Consider the following 21,342-nt stretch of genomic DNA (forward strand, 5'->3'; position numbering starts at 1 on the left):
AGTATAACCGTGAATTAACATGTCCACAGCAGAAGCTGATAATCAGAAGCAAGGGGTGAGCAGCTTCTCAGAATCAGTTTTTTTGACTTAAAATAAGTTGTTAGAATCAGAAGCTGTTTGAAATAAGTTTAACCAAACAGTCCAAAATAACTTTTTAAAAGCCAGAAGCCATAAGTTGGCTTAAAAAAGCTGCACCAAACACCCCCAAAGTAATTTGCTAGAGTAGAGAGCAAGATCACTAAAATTGATAATAATAAATAAATAAATAAGTAAACTATCAATAGGTCCTAATAGTTGGACTTAATTCCTATTAAGTCCTATTGAAAATAAATCTTGATAAAATTATGGCTAAAAATAATTTTTTTGTGACAATTTTTTTTGTATGTCGCTAAAAATTGACAATTAGTGACTTTTTTTTTATTATAATTTTTATAAATTGTCGCTAAACTTATAATTAGTGACTTTTTTTATGAGAAATTTTTTTCATATGACCTATTAGATAATAAGTCCACTTATTAAGACCTACACGTAAGTACCCCATAAAAAAATAAATCATTTGGGTTGTTCAAAATTGTGTGAGATATCTATCACATTGCTCCATACTTTTACGAAACTATAACTTATGTTACACGGATTCTTCAAAATAAATCAAATACCTGTGTCGGACATCCGACACTCGAATAAAGGTATGAGATATGTGTCGGATACTTTTTAACGTATATTTCTTATATAATTATATATAACACTATTATTATATGTACATGATACATATTGTTATATAATTACTATAAATATCTTTTTGACACTATAAGTTACATGTAGCACCATTTTTCTCTCGCATACTTGATTAAAAATATAAAAATATTACAATTTTTTGCCAAGTTCATATATCCTTAAATATATAATTTGATGAGCCCGACCTCTAACATTGGTAAATTGAGAGAAGATGGGCTGGTTTAGGATAAATCGATGAGCTGGAAATGGCCGTGCAAAAAGCAAAATTGTGTGATGAGCTGTCACTTATGCTCCACCCTTCAGGGTGAGAGCATGTGCGGTGCTTTTTTAAGATGAGGCTGGGGAAGTGAACTGAAGGGCAAGAGAAATGATAGCAGCAACAGAGCATTAGACAGATGACACAGAGTCATGTTTGATGATGAAACCCTAGATCATTGAGTCATTGATTCTGGTACCATGTTAAAATCCCAATAGACACAGGAGGAGAGAAGAGAGGGAATATGAAATCCTATATATTTTCCATCATAATCATAATTGTACATAGAAAGCCTTTACATAGGTTTGAGGACAAGTCAACAAGAAACCTAAATAACAAAATACAATGAACATGAGAATTACAATAGAAAACATACATAACATCATATACATAAACAATGGTCATGGATTTTTGGGAGGTTGAAAGCTAAAGACTTCTTTCCATTTCTTGTATGTGACACGTCCAATTTAGAAACTTCAAACCAGTTGAAGTAGGAGAAACAAGACCGATAATATATTGAAAAAAAGTTTCACACTGATTGTGTTGAAATAATCTCATTTCAAGCTAATTATATACATCCCCAATCTATTTCAAAATTTTAACTTATCCGCCAAGTTGAACCTTTACAAGAGCCTAAATGTAGAGTGAAGAAATGGAAATCTAAGTGCACAAATGACAAATGTTATGGCTGTGAAATGACAAATGTTATGGCTGTGAATTTATGTGTACTTCAGAGAGCGAAGGATGGGAAGAACCGCTGTGTATGCTGGGGAAAGGTGTAGTCCTTCGAGATTGGCGTTTTGTTGGGACGAGCTCCAATTCCTGATCTGAATCCTCGCTAGCTGCATCACTCTCATTTTCACTCTCATCGCCACCCTTAAAGACTGGATGGATATAAGCATTTTGAAGGTAATCTTTCAAGTTTAGGTTTGGCTCCCTATTACGTTCCAAGGTATCTTTCATCATTGCTTCCTGAAAAATCCACCAAAAGAATAAATAAATAAAATGAGAAGGATAATCGAAGTTATGACTTAACAAGAAAGTGCAAGAAAGTTAAGCAGAGTATCAAGATGCTCAACTTTTTTTCTAGTGACTGAACTTTGGGCTCAACTGTTTGCTAGTTTTTTTAGAAAAATCCAATGAGAGAGAGAGGGAGAGAGAGAGAGAGAGAACACAACCAAATAGGATTGTTTCTCAAGTAGTTGTGACTGTGTTGTGTCAATTTAAAGTTTCACAACCAAATAGGATTGTTTCTCAAATAGTTGTAACTCCATTGTGTCGATTTAAAGTTTCTCCCTCTCCTCTATTCTTCATATATATGGAAACAAATACAATGAAAATATCAAAAACAACAATCGTTTTCACAAATTTTTTTAAAGGTTTTGGGAAATAGTTTGCCAAACAAGTTTGTTGTTTTCCGAAAAATGAAAATACAGTCAAACAGAACTGCTGACTTGGATATTCTCAACATTAAATGGTTCTGGTCATTCCAACCACTTATTATTTTATTAGAAGTAAGATAACACATTCATTCAGTATTAGAAGTCTTCTGGTTACTGCAGCCCAAAAACTAGTACTGGTAATCCAATTGAGAACATGACCAAAATAGATGGTTTATATATAATGAATTAGATTAAATTTATTGACTCGAACAAAGCAAAGTCAACCATAACGATAAATAACAAACCAACAGGTATACACAAATTGCAACAGTTAACAACTAACCTGTAATGGGTATCTGATGAAAGCTGGTTCGTAACGACCTTTGCAGAACCTGTGGAACCATATGGTCAACACCGGGAGTGTGATGAGCAACGGAGTTGACTGGGAAGCTGCTTTTGTACTTAGCAGTCCCATTAGAAGTAGTTGCGAGACAAGTAATGCAGTTATAATGCGTCCATGGACATCTGGCCAAAACGCTGCAGCACTCTCATACTCTTGATTGTAGACATTTATAATCTACATATTCATAGAAGATTTTGTTAGAGGGGAAAAAAAAAAAAACCCTCAACATCATACCAGGTAAGTTAGATATATCATATATGATGCAGATGGAAATTTTAAAATATATATATTTCATTTTATTATTTGGTAATTGATATCTTTAGTTTCCTGTTTATTTAGGATTCCTATTTTCTTGTCCTACAAGAATTAGAATTGCTTGCTTTACAACAATTAATTTTGTTTCCTAATATATATATATATATATATTTTAATCCTAGTTTCAGGAATTTTCTTCTATTATAAATAATGGTTGTTAGTCTTAGGGTTATACAGATTTGATTAATAATACACAATTTTGTTGAGAGAAATCTCTTCTTTACCCTATAATTCTAATGATCTTAGGATTCAATAGATTTTTAGAAGGGTTGTAGTATTCTTGTTGCTATAGATTCTGCTCTTCACATTTTTCCACTTTATCAGTATGACACATATAACACATAACTTTTTTTTTTTTGAAATAATGGTACCTGATGGCGATATACAACATATGCCAGGCCAAAGAATATTATAATGAAAGGAAGCAGAATTGGGGTGACCACAGCATAAACAAGGCCAAGCAAGAAATAAAGTTGTATTTGAGGTTCGCCTGTGTTGAAACCTAGGCTTCCTGGATCCATTGCCTCTTCACGGTCCTTTTCAGTCTTCACAAGGAAGAAATTTTTTAAGTGATAGAAAATCAGCGGTTTCAACCGCAGAATCTCCCCAGCAACTCCAGCCCATCCATCCACCATTATGTAAGTTATAAAGAAGGTCGCTTTCATTGGGATTGAGACACCAATTGTTTTTGGGATTCTGCCCAAGTAAGCCACTCAGAATTTATTTTACACATTAAGATCAAAAGAGCATATAAAATATAGTTTAGATGAAGTAACATATAAATGATTGCAAATAAGCTGGATCAAAAAATGTGTACATGTAATGTAAATGAGGCTGAGATTCTATGTATTCTAAATTTCTAATTCTACAGTGGTTTTATGTTCTTGGACTTGAGGGACCAAAAAGAAACTTCCTGCAAACCAATTTATCGTGCAATCACAAGATGTCAAGGCTCTTAGTTCAGTCACGAGACAAACATGCTAAGAATGTCAGAAAAGATTCAGTTGAAGTGATTCACACATCAAAATTAGTCAAATTTACAAATGCTTACCGCATAGCAAGCCAAAATACATGACAGTTCAATCCGTAACTGGTAATTTATGGATTGATTGTCTGAATATTTCTCAAGTTCTTACTGATACGAATTCCCAATATATGCTAATTTAAATGGATGATAAAAATATATATTACGTATTTTTTCTTTGCCCAATTATGCCATAATACATGTATAAATGGTTGACGAACTCCGCGTAAGCTCCAATCTTCATGTTGTTGTCTAGCAAATTTTTGTTCAACACAATTGTGATTCCTGGAGAGAGTCTGGTCTCTCAACATAGGATTTTGGTACTAGATTTATATTTTAGAGGGCAATACCAAGCTAGGAAGGTTGGTGGGCGTCATAAAACGAGATGGTGGGACCTAAAAAGGGATCAACTAGAAATATTTAAGAATCGAATGGATAAAGAAGGTACTTGGGACTTAGAAGGTGATGCTAACACTATGTGGAATTCGATGGCCAATTGTATGAAGAGAATCTCAAGGGAAGTGCTTGGAAAGTCGAAAGGAATGAGACCCAGCTCTAGGGAAACTTGGTGGTGGGGGGAAAGAGGTTCAAGCGGTAGTTAAGGCCAAAAAAGAGTGCTTTAAAAAGTGACAGAATGATAGAACTGAGGAAAACCTTAAGAGCTATAGATTGGCTAATAAGGAGGTCAAGAAAGTAGTGAGAGAGATTAAGTTGAAAGCTTATGATGACCTATACACTAGACTAGATAGTAAGGAGGGAGAGAAGAGGGTATACAAACTTGCTAAGATACGAGAGAGGAAAATAAGAGATTTTAATCAAGTAAAGTGCATCAAGAGTGAGGATTCTAAGGTATTGGTGAAGGATGATGAGATTAAGGAAAGATGGAAGAATTATTTTGAGGAACTGTTAAATGAGGAACATGGAAGTACGACAATAGGGGAAGAAATAGCCAGTAATACGATAAACCAAGACTATAGGTTCTATCGCAAGATTAGGAACTTTGAAGTGGAGATTGCACTTAAGAAGATGAAATCAAATAAAGCTTTAGGACCCGATGATATCCCTATTGAAGCTTGGAAGTGTTTGGGTAAAAAGGGAGTTGCTTGGTTGACTAGGTTGTTTAGCAAAATTTTGTTGACTAGGAATGCCAGATGAGTGGAGGAAGAGCATTTTAGTGCCAATCTATAAGAATAAAGGTGATGTCCAGAATTGTAACAACTATAGAGGAATCAAGCTAATGTGTCATATAATGAAAGTGTGGGAGAGGGTGATGGAACGCTGATTGCGAGACATAACAGAGGTGTCAGAGAATCAATTTGGGTTTATGCTTGGTAGGTCAACAATGAAAGCGATTTTTGAGGAGAGTAATAGAAAAGTATAAAGAAAAGAAAAAAGATATTCATATGGTGTTTATCGACCTTGAGAAAGCATATGACAGAGTGCCCCAAGATATAATATGGTGGTGTTAGAGAAGAAAGGGGTGACAAAAGGTTACATTGACGTGATTAGGGACATGTATGAAGGGGTGATAACCACTATTAGATCGCCAGCTGGAGAGACAAATGAATTTCCTATCACTGTAGGGTTACACCAAGGATCTACCTTAAGTCCTTATCTTTTTGCTTTAGTTATGGACGAGTTGACGATAAATATTCAGGATGACGTGCCATGGTGTATGCTTTTTGCAGACGATATTCTGTTAGTGGATGAGACTAGAGAAGGAGTTAACACAAAGTTGGAGATTTGGAGAAAAGCTCTTGAATCTAAAGGATTCCGGATAAGCAGAACTAAGACAGAGTACATGGAGTGTAAATTTAGTAACAATAACAATGAAAGCAGAGAAGAAGTGAAGATTGAGAACCAAGAACTGCCTAAGAGTGAACATTTTCGTTATTTAGGGTCGATTATCACAACAGCGGGAGAGATTGATGCAGATGTGGCCTATAGGATTAAGGCGGGATGGTGTAAGTGGAGAAGTGCGTCTGGGGTATTGTGCGATAAACGAATACCCACTAGACTAAAAGGTAAGTTTTATAGAACGGCTATTAGACCAGTTATGTTGTATGGGACAGAGTGTTGGGCAACCAAGAAACAACATGTAGATAAGATGAGTATGGCTGAGATGAGGATGTTAAGGTGGATGTGTGGTAAGACTAGACAAGACAGGATTAGGAATGAGTGTATTCGGGAATGGGTAGGAGTAGCACCGATAAAAGATAAGTCAAGAGAGAATCGTTTGAGATGGTTTGGTCATATTCAACGGAGACTAACAGAGGCAATAGTGAAGAGATGCGATGCTGTAACGGTAGATGGACGTATTAGGGGACGGGGTAGGCCTAGATTAACGTTGACTAGCGTTATAAATAGAGATATGAATCTACTTAATTTGACTAATGAAATGGCCTTTGATAGGGCCGCATGGAGAAGAAGGATTCATGTAGCCGATCCCATTTGATGGGACTTAAGGCTTGGTTTGGTTTGGTTGGTACAATTGTGACATAAAAACCTCATTGACCATGATTAGACAAATTTTTGTTCAACACAATTGTGACACCTCATTGATCACTATTAGTGTAACTGTGGGGAAATGGATTTTCTCTTACAAGGAATGCAACTACTGAACTGACTCATCCAGATGGATCATGATCTAGGAACAACATCTAAGAAACCTAAATCAGCCAAAGCAACTGTGTGCAACTCAAAATGGTTGGTGATATTTTCAGACCATAACAAGATTTCTGCAAGTGAATACAAAGACTAGAGATATATAGATACACAAATAAAATAAGAAATTATAGTTGCTGCAACTCATAATTCTTTGAATAGCATAATGCATGGAGCATTTATGATGATAACTTACTCATTTGCAGACTGGTGGATAAAATTGTTCAGTTGCTGAAATGCAGTGCCAGTGATTATGCTTCCAAGAAATACATTAATAAACTGAAAGATATAATATCTAGTTGCAGATCTCCGCTCTAGAGCTGATATGGAGCCAAATCCCTCAAACTTAGACATAATCATCAATATTGAGGGTAGAAAAATGAGAAAAATCTTCAAAGCGATTCCTGGAAGAAAACCTTGGATGAATGATTTGACAACCTTCCTGCATGGAGACCAAAAAAAAAAAAAAAAAGAAAAAAAGCCAAGACAAAAAGAAGAAGAAGATGAAGAATAAGAGAAAAGATGCTCCCAGTAAATGTAACATGTAACAGATATCCAACAGGGAATGATTGGGCATTAAATTCACAAATAACAGCAATAGTATGAAATTCTTTCAAAAGAGAGATGCCTCATTATATCAAACTAAAAGATGGCAACTTACACACATACATTCTGTTGAAAGGAGAAAATAAGACAACAATGCGATTTTGATTGGCAAGAGTGGAGTTGGCAACCTGCTCTAAATTTTCATTCAATTAAGCTCTCTAACTATGCAAATTGGTTCAATGTAGCCCTTGCTGTTACGTTACATCCACTCTTTGTTGCTAAGTACATTATATGGACCTGACTGAAAGATAAATAGGTAAAAGTAATCACAAATTCATTTTCCTAATATCACAAAAAAAAGCCCATAGAACCAACGCCCCTCCCTTCACCAGCACTTGTATTTTGAGGTTGATAATAATTTTTTTATTTTTTAATTGTAGGAAAAAAAGGGTTTTAAGTTAATTTTATCAATTTATCCTTTAGGTTGCTTCTATATGATATACTTCATTGTCAAAAGTGGACAAAACGTAATAAAAGGGCTATATTGGACTAATTTGGGAAGTTTGAGGCCTTATTTGAATGAAAATTTAGTTTAGTGGCTTACTTGAAAAAAGTGCAAAGTTTAGGGACTTCTAATATGATTTACTATTTTTTAAGCCAAAAGGCCATATGAAGGAGGGTACATTAGTTACATAGCCATCCTAAACCCTATGTCAAGATCCATCTTATGCTAAGCCTACATGAGATTCATATATATATACATGTTGAAGGGGAAAAAAAACAGCATTACTATATATCAAAATTTTGGAGTGGGGGCACTCCCTAAAGAAGAAGAAGAAAAGCAAAAAAATATATGAATTATGATTGTAACAATGATAATAATGAATGGAAGATGAGAAAGAGTGAACTCACATTTCAATTAACGGCTTAAGAAAGGGAACTGCTTTCTCGATTCCATCAATGTTAGCAAGGGACTGCACAAATGCTATTGGAATCATGAAGAAGAAGGTGAGGAAGAAGAACGCAATAGCAATAATAAGCTTCCTAATTGTGAGTGAAACATATGGAATAGCCAAGTTAACCCAAAACACATCACGGGGCTCTGGAGCCCATTCAGTTAACCATAGAGTTGGGTTCCTGGTTTGTTGAGTTTGTGCACAAACAGCAGCTGCCCACCGAGTTTTGAAGGAAACAAATGCTGCTGGCATGATAGATTTAGTGTTGTGAGCAATCTTTTCTCTCTCTCCTGATATCTGACAATTATCCATTCAAATAATCAGATGGGCAATAAACAGACGTCAAATTATATATTTAATTGGGAAAGATATAATTAAACACGTTCTTTATGCTATGTACAATCGAATGCTGCCATGCAACAGATGTTGTAGAAAGAACAATCTCTTAATATTTAAATGCACAATATGGGGGTGGGGGGGAATTGAGGCGGATATACCCTCCAAAAAAAATTGGTACAAATGCACATGAGAAGTGTTTGTGTTCCCAAATGCCAACTTAATGTGTTTAAATAAGCATCTTATTGTGCTTGTGTCTCAAGAATATGTATAATGCAGAAGCTTGGCACCATGAACTGCAAATATAAAAAAAAAAAAATCTAATTAACCACAAGATTCTTCTCATCATCTCATCTGAAGTGACAAAGTTGAGGTTTTGTAGAAAGAACATTCTCTTAATATTTAAATGCACAATATAGGGTGGGTGTTGGGGGGGCGGGGAATTGAGGCAGATATACCCTCCAAAAAAATTGGTACAAATGCACATGAGAAGTGTTTGTGTTCCCAAATGCCAACTTAATGTGTTTAAATAAGCTTCTTATTGTGCTTGTGTCTCAAGAATATGTATAATGCAGAAGCTTAGCACCATGAACTGCAAATATAAAAAAAAAAAAAAATCTAATTAACCACAAGATTCTTCTCATCATCTCATCTAAAGTGACAAAGTTGAGGTATTTTCCCTATCCTGATATTCCTAGAGCACTGGAAATATGCTCGTTCCCTACTCTTCGACATCTCTAACACCAAGCACATGATGTAAGGGACTCAACACTTCCTTAAGATAGAAATCAATGATCAAATAGGTTTCCAAGTGGATATTGCAGAATACGCTTTCTTAATAGTGGTTTTTATCGATCTTGATAAATCATATGATAGAGTATCTTAGGATATAATCTGGTGGGTGTTAGACAAGAAAGGGGTGACAAAAGGCTACATTGATGTAATTAGGGACATGTATGAAGGGCTGGTGACCACTATTAGATCGTCGGTTGGAGAGACAAGTGAATTTTCAATTACTGTGGGGTTGTACCAATGATCAACCTTAAGCCCTTAACTTTTTGCTTTAGTTATGGATGAGTTGACGAGAAATATTTAAGATGATGTGCCATGGTGTACGCTTTGTGCAGATGAGCGTGTTAATGGATGAGACTAGAAAAGGAGTTAACACTAAGTTAGAGACTTAGAGATAAGCACTTGAATAAGGATTTAGGATAAAAAAAACTAAAACAGAGTACATTGAGTGTAATTTTAGTAATACTAACAATGGACACAGAGGAGAAGTGAAGATTGAGAACCAAGAACTATCTAAGAGTGCACTTTTTCGTTATTTAGCATTGATTATCACAATGGCTTGGGAGATCGGAGTAGATGTGGTCTATAGAATTAAGTCGGGGTGGCTTAAGTGGAGTGTTTGGGGTACTGTGCAACAAATGAGTACCCATTAGATTAAAAGGAAAATTCTATAGAACGGCTATTAGACCAGCAATGTGTATGAGACGGAATGTTATGCAACTAAGAAACAACATGTAGATAAGATGAGTGTTGCTGAGATGAGGATGCTAAGGTGGATGTGTAGCAAGACTAGAAAAGACAGAGTTAGTAATAAGCATATTCGTGAATGGGTAGGAGTAGCACCAACAGCAGATAAGCTGAGAGAGAGTAAATTGAAATGGTTTGGTCATATACAACGAAGACCAACAACGGCAACAGTGAAAAGATACGACACAGTAACGGCAGAGGAAAGTATTAGGGGAAAGGGCAGACCTAGATTGACGTGAGCTAGTGTAACAAATAGAGATATGGATCTCCTTAATTTGACTAATCAAATGACCTTTGATAGGGTCGAGTAGAGAAGAAGGATTCTTGCAGCCGACCCGATTTGATGGGATTTAAGGCTTGGTTTGGTTTGGTTTGGTTTGGTATATTGTAGAATTCCCTTTCTCGGGTAGCTTACTATGGTCCAACCCATGCCGTTCAACTATCAAATGATTTAGCTAGTCACCAGTGCTTTTAATCAAAACCTAACATAGCAGAAAGTGAAGTTTCGAGTGTCAATTTTTTTTAACAAACAATCCCTTGAAATCAAATTTAAACTCTTTGGAAATAATAGTATATCATCCGTTCTTTGTACATAAACCCTTGTAAGGGTGAAACTCGAATAACGAGAAAATTTAAGGAGGGGATTGCATAACCTCATATCAATGTGGATGGCCTAAAAAATCAATATTTTAGATCCTTAATTTTTCGTCAGCATTTGTTAATCTGCATCAGTTTGTTTATAAAAGAGCTGCAAGTAATGATCATCAATAGCATGCTTACATGTCACTTAAAAGTTGTGTTAGCATTGTGATGTAGGACAACTTTAAGAAACCTGGTTAAAGGCTGCCTACTGTACGAATTGTGGTGTGTTTGGGCTATGGAATGCTTCTAGAGGTAGGGTTGGGTAGGGCTTGAAGATGAATAGTTGTGATATTAGGTTTGAATTCAAAAGTGGTAGCTTTTTAATGTCCTAAATAGTGAACAACCTAAGGTTTTAATAGTTGAATTGAAGGTCAATATGGAGGGGAAAAGGAGCTAAGATTGATTTGGAAGTGATTAAATAGGGCTTTGGGGATGAAAAGTGCACTTTTTGAGGGCTGTGATGTGAACAATAACTGAGAATAGTACCTTAGGTTATTCATGCAAAGAAGAAAAAGAATAAAAGAAGGAAAGAGGTGCTTCACCTTAGCAATAATAATCACCCTATTTGTCATAATTATTTTTGGGTAAGCTACCTTATCTTATGCAGTTTAGGACCTGAATCAAACTTTCTCAAAGCTCCAAGGATAACAAGAAGAGGTTTTTGTTATCAGTCTCTCAAAATGTTCCAACCGTTGCCATTGCATCCCCTCAAAACAAATTGGAGTCTCATCCTTAGATTCAGCTGACACTTTGGGAATATCATTATGTAAGTTTTAAACCAAAATTATAAATATTTAATTAATTGATGAGAGTTCATGAATTTTAGGGTTTGAAGCCATGCATGCATTCAAACAATAATCCTGTGCTATAATAAGAATTCATATGACTTAGAGATCTACAACAAACGTTCAAGTGAAACAATTAGCATAATGATCACTAGGAGAAAAGTAACTTTTTCCTTAACTAGAAGAAGAAAAATGAAAAATGATGAAGTTTGAGAATATTAAGTTTATGGTACCCTTTTCTTCTTGTCTCAAAACAATGATCAATTTTAATCGGTATATAAAGTGAAGATAGCTATAGAATATCGTATTTAAGAAGCTCAATCATAAGGGGACAAATAGGCAAACAACCCTGAAGTATGAGCATTATACAAGAAAATGAATGTCTAGTACTTACTTCTTTTGATATTCTCTCGATCTCAGACGTATAAAAATCAATTGCGTCTGCCCTCTTCCCCCAAAGGCCAAGAAAACCAGTCTGCTTAATGAAAAACATTTTCCTGACAAGATGTTAGTATTAGTAATTAATGGTGAGATATAGCATGATCTAATTTCCTTCTAAACTTGGCATATTAACACCAGTTTCAAAATCAACAAATTTTCAGTCATTGGGATACCTTCACAGAGGGTCTTTTTGATTGATTTCTAGCATACTTGAGCTGATAGTAGTCAAGCCAGTTCTGCCTATTCTTCTTCTCCTCGACTAATTTTGAAAGTTCATTTGCATTGTATACAACCTATAAGCAAACTCTGTGTAAGCAAACAAATACATCCTCAGCAAAATAACTGGTCATTTGAATTGTATAGTGTATGGAGGTTAATACATTAGTAATATATAAACGTAATCAGTATCTCATACAGAGAACATAATTCAGGACCCAAAAAAAAAAAAAAAAAAAAGAAAACGTAATTGAGCAATCAACACAAGCTTAATAATGAATTCTTGTTGACAGCACTGGCATTAGCTTGGGAAGAATGTTAGTAGTATTTAGTTCATAAACAAGAAACAGCTAGCCATCACAGTCAAAAAATCAAATACAATTACTCCGGAAAACTGAAGGATGAGGATTGCTGAACGATATGCTTCAGCATAGACATAATAATCAACAGCGAAATTTCTTGCATCCCCCCACATCCCCTTCAAAAACCATAATTAACTTTCGATGCTTGCCTTGATCTCTGGCGATCATTCCCGTAAGTTTGAACTAAAGCATACTTCAGTGTGAATGAAAATTCAGCTTGATCGTACCTTCATCCTCAAAGGATAACCATATTATTTATTAGAGCTGGCAAATGGGTGGGTTTGGGTGGGTCAAAACAGGATATACATTTTAAAATAATCCAACCCAAACTCACCATTTAATAAATGGGTCGAGTTGCATTGGGTTGGATTGGACATGGGTTGGAGAAATGAACCCAACCAACCCGTTTACTATATTGAATTTTTTTTGCAACATATAGTGTTAATGGTGCCGGTGGTGGGGTTGTGGGGTGGTGGTGGGAGTGATCGTAGAGTGGCATCAGCAGTGGTGATGGTGGTGGTGGTTGTGGTGGAGGTGGCAGCGTTGGTAGTGTTAGTGGTGGAGTAGTGGCGGTGGCGGTAGTGATTATCCTCCAAATGAAATTACAAGCCAAATTAACAGGAGAGAATGCATAACATTGATTTTGCAGCAAAGGTAGTATAAAGTACAAACTCCTAGTGAACTGCATATAATATTCCACTTAGAGCCATGCCCTTATTATAATTGGACTCAAGTTGAGTTACATAACTGGAGTTAACATGAAAAGATGCCCTAGCTAAGGTTATTAGATTTATATTAGATAAACAAGTCAAAAAAAATTCTTGCTCACATAGAATGAGACTAATGAACCAAGTTTTACTTAGGCTGGTCCTAACCCCCCAGTTTTCTTCATGTGTGTGTACCTTAGTAGCAGGAAACTCCTACTTCATGCAACTAAGGCACGTACACAAGTGATATTTGAAAAGTAACACTCAAGGTTTTAAAAAGTGGCCGCAACCGTTACGTAACGAACACTCAAGGTTTTAAAAAGTGGCCGCAACCGTTACATAACGGTTTTGGCAGTTACCGCCACCCGTTACGGCCGCTTTTGCGGTGTGATTGAGATTCACAGGTGTATTGGCCGTAGCGGCCGTAACGGTGCCGTAATGGCATGTTACGCACCGTTATGTAACGGTTCCAAACTGTTTCTTTCGAAAAAACATATAAAAAAAAACTAAAAATAGGGGAAGAGGGATTGAGAGAAAAGGAAAGGTAAAGAGAGAAAATGGAGGAGTAAGAGATAGAGAGAGAAGAGAAAAGATGAAGAACATGTTATTGATTTGTTGAAACTGTAAGACCTATGTTATTCTATTCAACTGCTATCACTCAACCATTTTATTTGTGTGTGTCTATCTTTATATTGTTTGAAAATAATAATAATAATAATAATAAGTGTGGTCATTATCTATTTGGCTTGGTTAAAATATGTATATATATTAATATATATTTAGGCTCTTATTTATTCTCTTACTTTTTTTATTGTTTATCTTATATATAATAGTTAGTGATTGATTTTTTGTATAATATAAAGTCATTAATTATTAAAATAAAATGTAAAAAACTCAGTTTATAGTGATTTAAAAATATGAAATATATTGGATCATGCTTAAAAATTTACAAAAATTTATCAATATTTATTTTTGACCCAATAAATATGATCATGGAAAAAAATATGCGTATCGGTAAGTTTTTTTCAAATTGTGAGAAAAATAAAAAAATTCACGGTTCTGGTTACCGCAACCGTTACACTACGGCCTTTACACCCCGCAACCGCAACCGCGCCACCACCACCGTTACGGCGACCGCAACCGCTTTACACTGAAAGAAAAGGGATATAAATAAATTCGGTGGTGCTACATGCACCAATTAGTATACTAATTAGTGTACTAACACTAGTTATGACATTATTATTGACCCCCCATTCATTAATCACATTACAAATACCAAAAACTTCTTAATTTATGTCACATCACCAATTGGTGCATATAGCAATATTCAAATAAATTTCAATGGCATCCTAACTTCTGACGTAGTTTTAAAACGTTAATGAAGTTGTAGCAGAACAAGACCTGATGAGTGAGATAGTGATCTGGATGGTTGACCAGGAAAAAATGCTCCACAAGCTCACTAACTGATTCATCAGGGTCTGGTGGCACATTTCTGACAAGTACCTACATAAAAATGCGTAAATTCACAAATTAGTAAAAGACACAAAGTTAGTGACAGCATCAGATTAGAACTTTGAAATATGAACTAGCATTACCTGTTATTATTACATCATATATTAACCATCTTTCCAAATGAAATAAAATTTTGACTATTAAACAAAAGGAATAAAAATACAGTAATCACATATACATATTAACTTGATGAGACAAAGAGTAAACTTACTGTAAACTGATCTGGGCGTCGATGTTCTGAAGCAAGGAAATGCAACCTCATGGAAGCAATTATCTCATATTCATTTTTCAACACATAACATGTCCAGAAGGTAAAGACATAAGCCATCACCAAATGGGCCCAGAATCTGCAATCCAAAACATGAGTAGAAATTTATAGCACTGAAATTTGAGATCTTATAAGTAACAACTCTTTAAACCTAAGTTCCCTTCTGTGTTAATGAGGAGAAAACAAAATCATGAATAATCTAACCACTAGCCCCAACAGTTGAGTGGTATAATCTACATCCAAAGGGCAACTTCTCAGAAAGTCCTCATGAGGTTCTTCAAATTGTTTAATATGTGCGATAGCCTCCAATCTTTTGAGAGTTAACTGCATGCCTTACCTTTAGATAGTTTTGACAAAAAATGTGTTTCTAAATCAACATTGCTGCCGTAAAAAGAGGATGTAAATTGATAGAGGGGAAAGGATATAACTTAATCATGAAACTTCATGAAAGCTTAAAAAAAGATGAGTTAACCAAACCAAACCAAGCCTTAAGTCCCATCAAATGGGGTCGGTTACATGAGTCCTCCTCCTCCACTCAACTCTATCTAAAGCCATTTCGTTAATCAAATTAAGGAGGTTCATATCTCTATTTATCACACCAACCCACGTCAATTTAGATCTGCCCCTTCCCTTAATACTTCCATCTATCGTCACTGTATCGCATCTCACTACTACCTATTGGTCTCCATTGTATATAACCAAATCATCCCGATTTATTCTCTCTCAACTTATCTTCTATCGGTACTACTCTTACCCATTCTCGAATATACTCATTTCTAACGCTATCTTTTCTAGTCTTGCCATACATCCATCTTAACATCCTCGTCTCAGCAACACTTATCTTATCTACGTGTTGTTCCTTGGTTGCCCAACATTCCGACCCATGCAACATCGCTAATCTAATAGTCATTCTATAGAACTTCCCTTTTAGTCTAGTGGGTACTCGTTTATTGCACAGTACCCCGACGCCTGAAAGAAAATATAATTACATCCTATTCAAAGCTAAATGCTACATGCCATAGAGAAAAATTATTTATTAAATTAAAATATGTGAAGAAACTATAAATTTACTTTTCCCTTGCCATAGAGAAAAATATTTCTCTCTCTCTCTCTCTCTCTCTCTCTCAATATTGTCCTGTTTCAAAACCCAACTAAAAACCATTAAATTTTTTACATAAACTAAATAGAAGAGGCTGTTCCCACAGAAAGCACTCGAGAGCAAAAATAAAGATCAAAGTTCTATATAAAACTCTATCATAGTTTCCAACATCTGTGTGGACTTGCATAGGAAGCTAAACTGTCCATTACTATGAATTGCAAAATTTCACTTATAATACTTAAATCTCTCATGACCAACACGAGAAGACGATTCAGCATATTTATGGCAAAAGAAAAAAAGTGACTTAAAATATATAGCAAGTTTAGCACAGAATCTTGCTTACCTATGTGATCCAGTTGGAATGTTTGAGATAGAAAGCTTATCTATGTTGCTGTAAGTTAAATTAGAATGCTCTAAAGTTCCATTGGTATAATTAACTGGCACCATGATTGTGAAAGCAAGGAATGCAATAGGAACAAAAATTTTAAGTCTGCATTGGGAAAAAAGGAAACATGATCAGTCCAGGAAAGCAAAAAGAAACTAGCATTCTCAAACTCATGATGAACATAATGTTAGACTATTTATTTATTATAAAGCTTTAGAGTACCTGATGCAAGAAATATATATATATATATATATTGGGATAAAAAAAATAACTGATGCAAGAAACTTTAAAAAAGGAAATGATCATGCAAAAGTATAAGATGCACTACACTACTCTGCACTGACATTACCATGCCAAAACCACAATGTGTTTCTCACTTTAGATAAACTTTCAAGATTTTGATGAATTTCCTAACAATCTAAAAGCTGATATATTTGAACTTGTTTATAATGTTTATATCTAAAAGTTTATAAAAATATATTCATATTTGTGTAAATCCTGAACGTTTAAGTAACTCAAAAATTCCAATGTAATTGCAATGAATGTAAGTCAATAAAAATTATAGGAACCAAAGGAAGACATTGACCATAGTTTCATAAATGACAAAAGAATGCAGCATGTATAATACAACCATTCAAATCAACCTATGTTGTTCCAATCACAAATAGATTCTTCTACTCCTTCTATAGTCAATTTTCTATAGTACCTATTTGAATTCAAATTTCTTAATTAAATGCTTCTGCCAATAGTATGTCAATTATTATTCATAGAAGTGTTGAAGGTCTAAAGTGATCATGGCTCAAATCAACTCCACAGATAGTATTGTCCTGAAATGTGTTCTAAAAATTAGGAAACACTCAAACACACATCAAACTATTAACTCGGTATTGCAAAATTCAATGAAAAGGTGTGTGTTGATAAGTGTTGTTAGAAACCATTTTAAATTCACCTTTCACACAATTCCATTGATGAATTTTGCCAACTTATTACCAATGCCTTGTAAAACTGCAAGGCATCACCCAACTTCAGAATTAACGAAGAGATGAAAATCAGGAGAACTGAAAGCTGCTAGAGCATACCCTGTCCAGTAAATCCTCAAGTAAACAGCAGAATCCAATCCTGCATGGTCAATAAGCTCAGGTTCAGGCATTTGCAATGCAGCAGGCATCCAATTCAGAAACCTCACATATGACCGGAAGTCCAAATTGACAATCTTCTGAACAAATGCACCTGAGTGCATTGGACTGCTTCTTAAACCCTTTAAGTACCATTTCGGAAAATAGACCCTATCGTTGAAAGGCTGGATCCGAAGTAAAGCAAATGCCACAAGGAAAGCAAACGCAGTGAGGATATTAATAGCTGCTGCAACCATTATATCACTAAGTGTAGCCATCTATCCGCTTCAAAAAAGATGTATACTTCCCTGTATTGAAGAGAATGTCTTATTATATCTCATGTAATACAATCAAAATGAACAACTGAACAAGAATGAACACTACTGCTTTGGATGCAGAGTAATTAGCCTCACTACTAAAAAAAAAAAACATATAAATAAATAAAAGAAAGTACGGAAAAAAAAAAAAAAAAGAAGAAGACCATGCTCTATACCGATCTGCATTCATCATAAGGACGTGTCCCATTTTTTGCAAAGAATAAAAAAGGTGTTGATTTAGCAGTACAAATGAGCTAGTGGAATGCGACAACAAAACACGTTCAAGCCAATCAAAGTGGTTTTCCCATAAGATCACAGGAATGATAGTACCCCCAAAAAAATCTTCATCTTGCACTAACATACAACATTCCAAAATGCAAAAAAATTCAGGAAAACTTGAGTAAGATTTTTTCACTTTAACAACAATTCCCACAACTGCGCTACTATGAGTAGTTGTAATGTGCTATTCAGTGTCAGAAGTGACTACTTAAGGCACCAAAGAGGTCATGTAAAATCTCCATTTTTTAAATACAACAATAGCATTGTGTTCATAAATGCTCGATCAGGGTTTCTTTTCAAAGAAAGAACAAGAAACTTTTTTAATACAATAGATGCAAATGAAAGGGAAGATATATGAATGATCCCAACAGTGATGCCTCTAAATTCTATCTGTTGTCATATCAGTGAAGTTAATTATTCAAGTTTCCGTAGAGAGAAATATGATTTCACTTCCACCAAACATTTAGTCATGTTTTACTTCAGTTCTGAAACATATTTCCAGCATTATTCATCCAATTAAGGATAACTAATCAAAATATCAAGAACTACACGGCAAATTTCACACAACAAAGATTAGGATTGTTAGTATAGGGAATTATATTCACATATTTTATTCTGATTTGATGTAATGGGCTGTAATGAGCTGGCCCATAATTCATGCCTTATGGCCCTCCTGTAATTATGCTTTATTCTTAATATAAAAAGGGATGAGGTTTCACTCATTTCCTAACTCTTTCTCTTCTCTAAACTTTCAAGGATAACTAGCAAGTAGCAACCGAGCATGTTCTGCAGGTCATGTCACATATTACACTGTTTGGACCAACAGCCAACCAAAAACTTAACTTCTGATTACTGAAAGAGCATGTTTCATAAAAACAATGGTTGGTTTTTTTGGGAATCATTTAAATAAACCAAGTCTCCACATATGTATACATATATATATACATATTTACTGTTGTCAAATGAATAACCTAAACCTATTGAAATTTCAACTGTACACACCGAAGGAGCAGGCATGCTAAACTTTGTAGGTTCCCATTTCCTCAATACAACTCTTTTTGTTAGTTATTTCTAGTTTTCCGGCCTTGTCCCTGTGCCAGTGCCTGCTCAATCATTAGGCCACTAAAAAAAACCTCCTTGTCCAAAGGCTAGCCAGATCAAAATAAGTAATAATTGTCCAAAGGCCCTCCATCATAAAGCCTGATAAAAGTCCTATTCGTCTAAAGGCCCTCAATAGTAAAAGTTTTAATGAACACTAATTATCATAGTAAAAAACACAAAAGTAATATGAATATCTCCGGTAGTCAAGGGAATCCAAAGATCCATGTTTTATTTTTTCGTCTTTCTTTTTAAAATTTAGTTTTTTTTAAATAAAAAAAAAAAGTGTCATTATCTGAAAGCCCTAATAGTAAATGCCATGAATAACTCCAAATTTTTTTAATTTTTAATTTTTTAAAAAAATTAGAAGAGATAAATGAATTTTACATTATAAAGTTGTAAAATAAAAAAATTAGAAAATACTATTTAAATGTAAAAAAAAAAAACATCTCATTGAGATTTCATCTTAATCCCTATTGTAGATTGGGCAACCCTGCCCTGGATTGAATCTTCATTTTTTTCTTTTCTTTTTTGATTTTTTGAAATCTATGAAGCACATGCATAGGTACGAATACCAATGTGATACGGGTACGTCGATATGGCGAAATCTAAAAAACACAGCGTATGGGTACCGGTGGATACGTTCCTAAAATATGTTTGTTTTTAGTTTGGACTAATATAAAAATTAGTTAAAAGATCTAATTAGTTAAGATCCTAATGCCAAAAGTAAGGTATAAATCAAAATTAAATGTCATTATATTACATAACTTACAAATCTTAATTTTAAAATCATTATAAGCATAAAAAAAGGTCCAATGAAACTAATGACCTCTATAGCTGAGGTATGGCTTGTGTAAATACTAGGTAACTCTAAAGTATTGCAAAAATTAAGAAAAAAATTGGGTAAATATGCCTGGTACATATATCAATACCTAAGTACAAGTATGACATGTTTGTTGTAATACCCATGCTTCATAGTTTGTGGTCAATTGGAGGAAAAAAACGCAGAGATCCAAAAAAAAATTAAAAAATTAGACAAAAATAATCAAAATTCAGAAAATACCAATGCATATTATCCAATATGCCCAGGTTGTGTAAAAATTACTCCTCAGTACCATAGATCAACTAGTTATATCCACTTTCTGAGGAAGATTCATATCTATTTCTGTAGAAACTCAATTCAACTTCTTCCATTAAATTAAAAGTGTATACTCATATTCACATATACATTTCTGAAATATACACTATGAACAAGAACTTTAAAAAATAAAAATAAAAAAACAAAAACAAAAAAACGGAAATTTTGTACATTAAAGGAGGAGTAGAAAGATTCATACTGTTGATCTCTAAACTTGAAGACTCTCTGTTGAGTGCTTGAGAAACCCAAAAAACCCTTTTCAAGGCTGATTGAAACCCTAGCGTTTGAGTCCAAAATGAACCTGATTATTGGACTTGTGAGTGAGAAACGGGATCAAGAACAGGACATGAAAAGACAGAGTTTGAAGGTCTTGCTGCAACTAAAACGACAAAGTCATGAGTTTTTTTTTTTTTTTACTCAGGTGGAGTGGGATTCTTGATACACTCAATCAATCAATGCCACTTTTTGAATAAAATTAATAAAAAGTAAAAGAAAGAGAGAGAAAGGGAAGGAAAATGTTATTTTAAAGCATGAGATAGCGAATCGATGGTGACGATGATGATGGGTTGAATTTATGAATATTGAAATAGTTTGTGTCGGTTTTGATGGGTTGAAAAACCTTGGACGTTAGCTTTCGGCAATTTAAGAATGGTGTTGTAGTAACGGCTACTTTTATAACTCTCCCAACTCAGAATTTCTTGCGTATGTAACTCATACGCTATCTATATGCCCCCACGAATCCACGATTAAATTATGGGTTTTTTTTTTTTAATTTTAAAATAGTGAATTATGGGTAATTAATTACACTATACACTTGTATTT

At 34.6% G+C, this 21,342-nt stretch overlaps 1 protein-coding gene across 2 annotated transcripts; it reads right to left on the reverse strand.

The window, feature by feature from the left end:
- Nucleotides 1–1,399: 1,399 nt before the first annotated feature.
- Nucleotides 1,400–21,215, reverse strand: LOC114281849 (hyperosmolality-gated Ca2+ permeable channel 1.5). 2 transcript variants are annotated; one of them, XM_082879429.1, is made up of 12 exons: nucleotides 20,720–21,215; nucleotides 17,653–17,996; nucleotides 16,532–16,678; nucleotides 15,033–15,168; nucleotides 14,711–14,812; nucleotides 12,198–12,317; nucleotides 11,978–12,058; nucleotides 8,238–8,578; nucleotides 6,976–7,221; nucleotides 3,463–3,787; nucleotides 2,717–2,950; nucleotides 1,400–1,963 (listed from the first exon to the last, which is right to left on the reverse strand). In XM_082879429.1, exons 2-12 carry the CDS (start codon nucleotides 17,964–17,966, stop codon nucleotides 1,697–1,699), a joined length of 2,313 nt encoding a protein of 770 aa, XP_082735555.1. In that variant the 5' UTR covers nucleotides 17,967–17,996; nucleotides 20,720–21,215; the 3' UTR covers nucleotides 1,400–1,696. The 2 variants fall into 2 exon arrangements, with proteins under 2 accessions (XP_082735555.1, XP_082735556.1); XM_082879430.1 differs by having other exon boundaries at nucleotides 17,523–17,996; nucleotides 20,720–21,149.
- Nucleotides 21,216–21,342: the final 127 nt, after the last annotated feature.

Source organism: Camellia sinensis, chromosome 7 (assembly GCF_055761805.1).
Source record: "Camellia sinensis isolate YWXY chromosome 7, ASM5576180v1, whole genome shotgun sequence".
Taxonomy (NCBI): domain Eukaryota; kingdom Viridiplantae; phylum Streptophyta; class Magnoliopsida; order Ericales; family Theaceae; genus Camellia; species Camellia sinensis.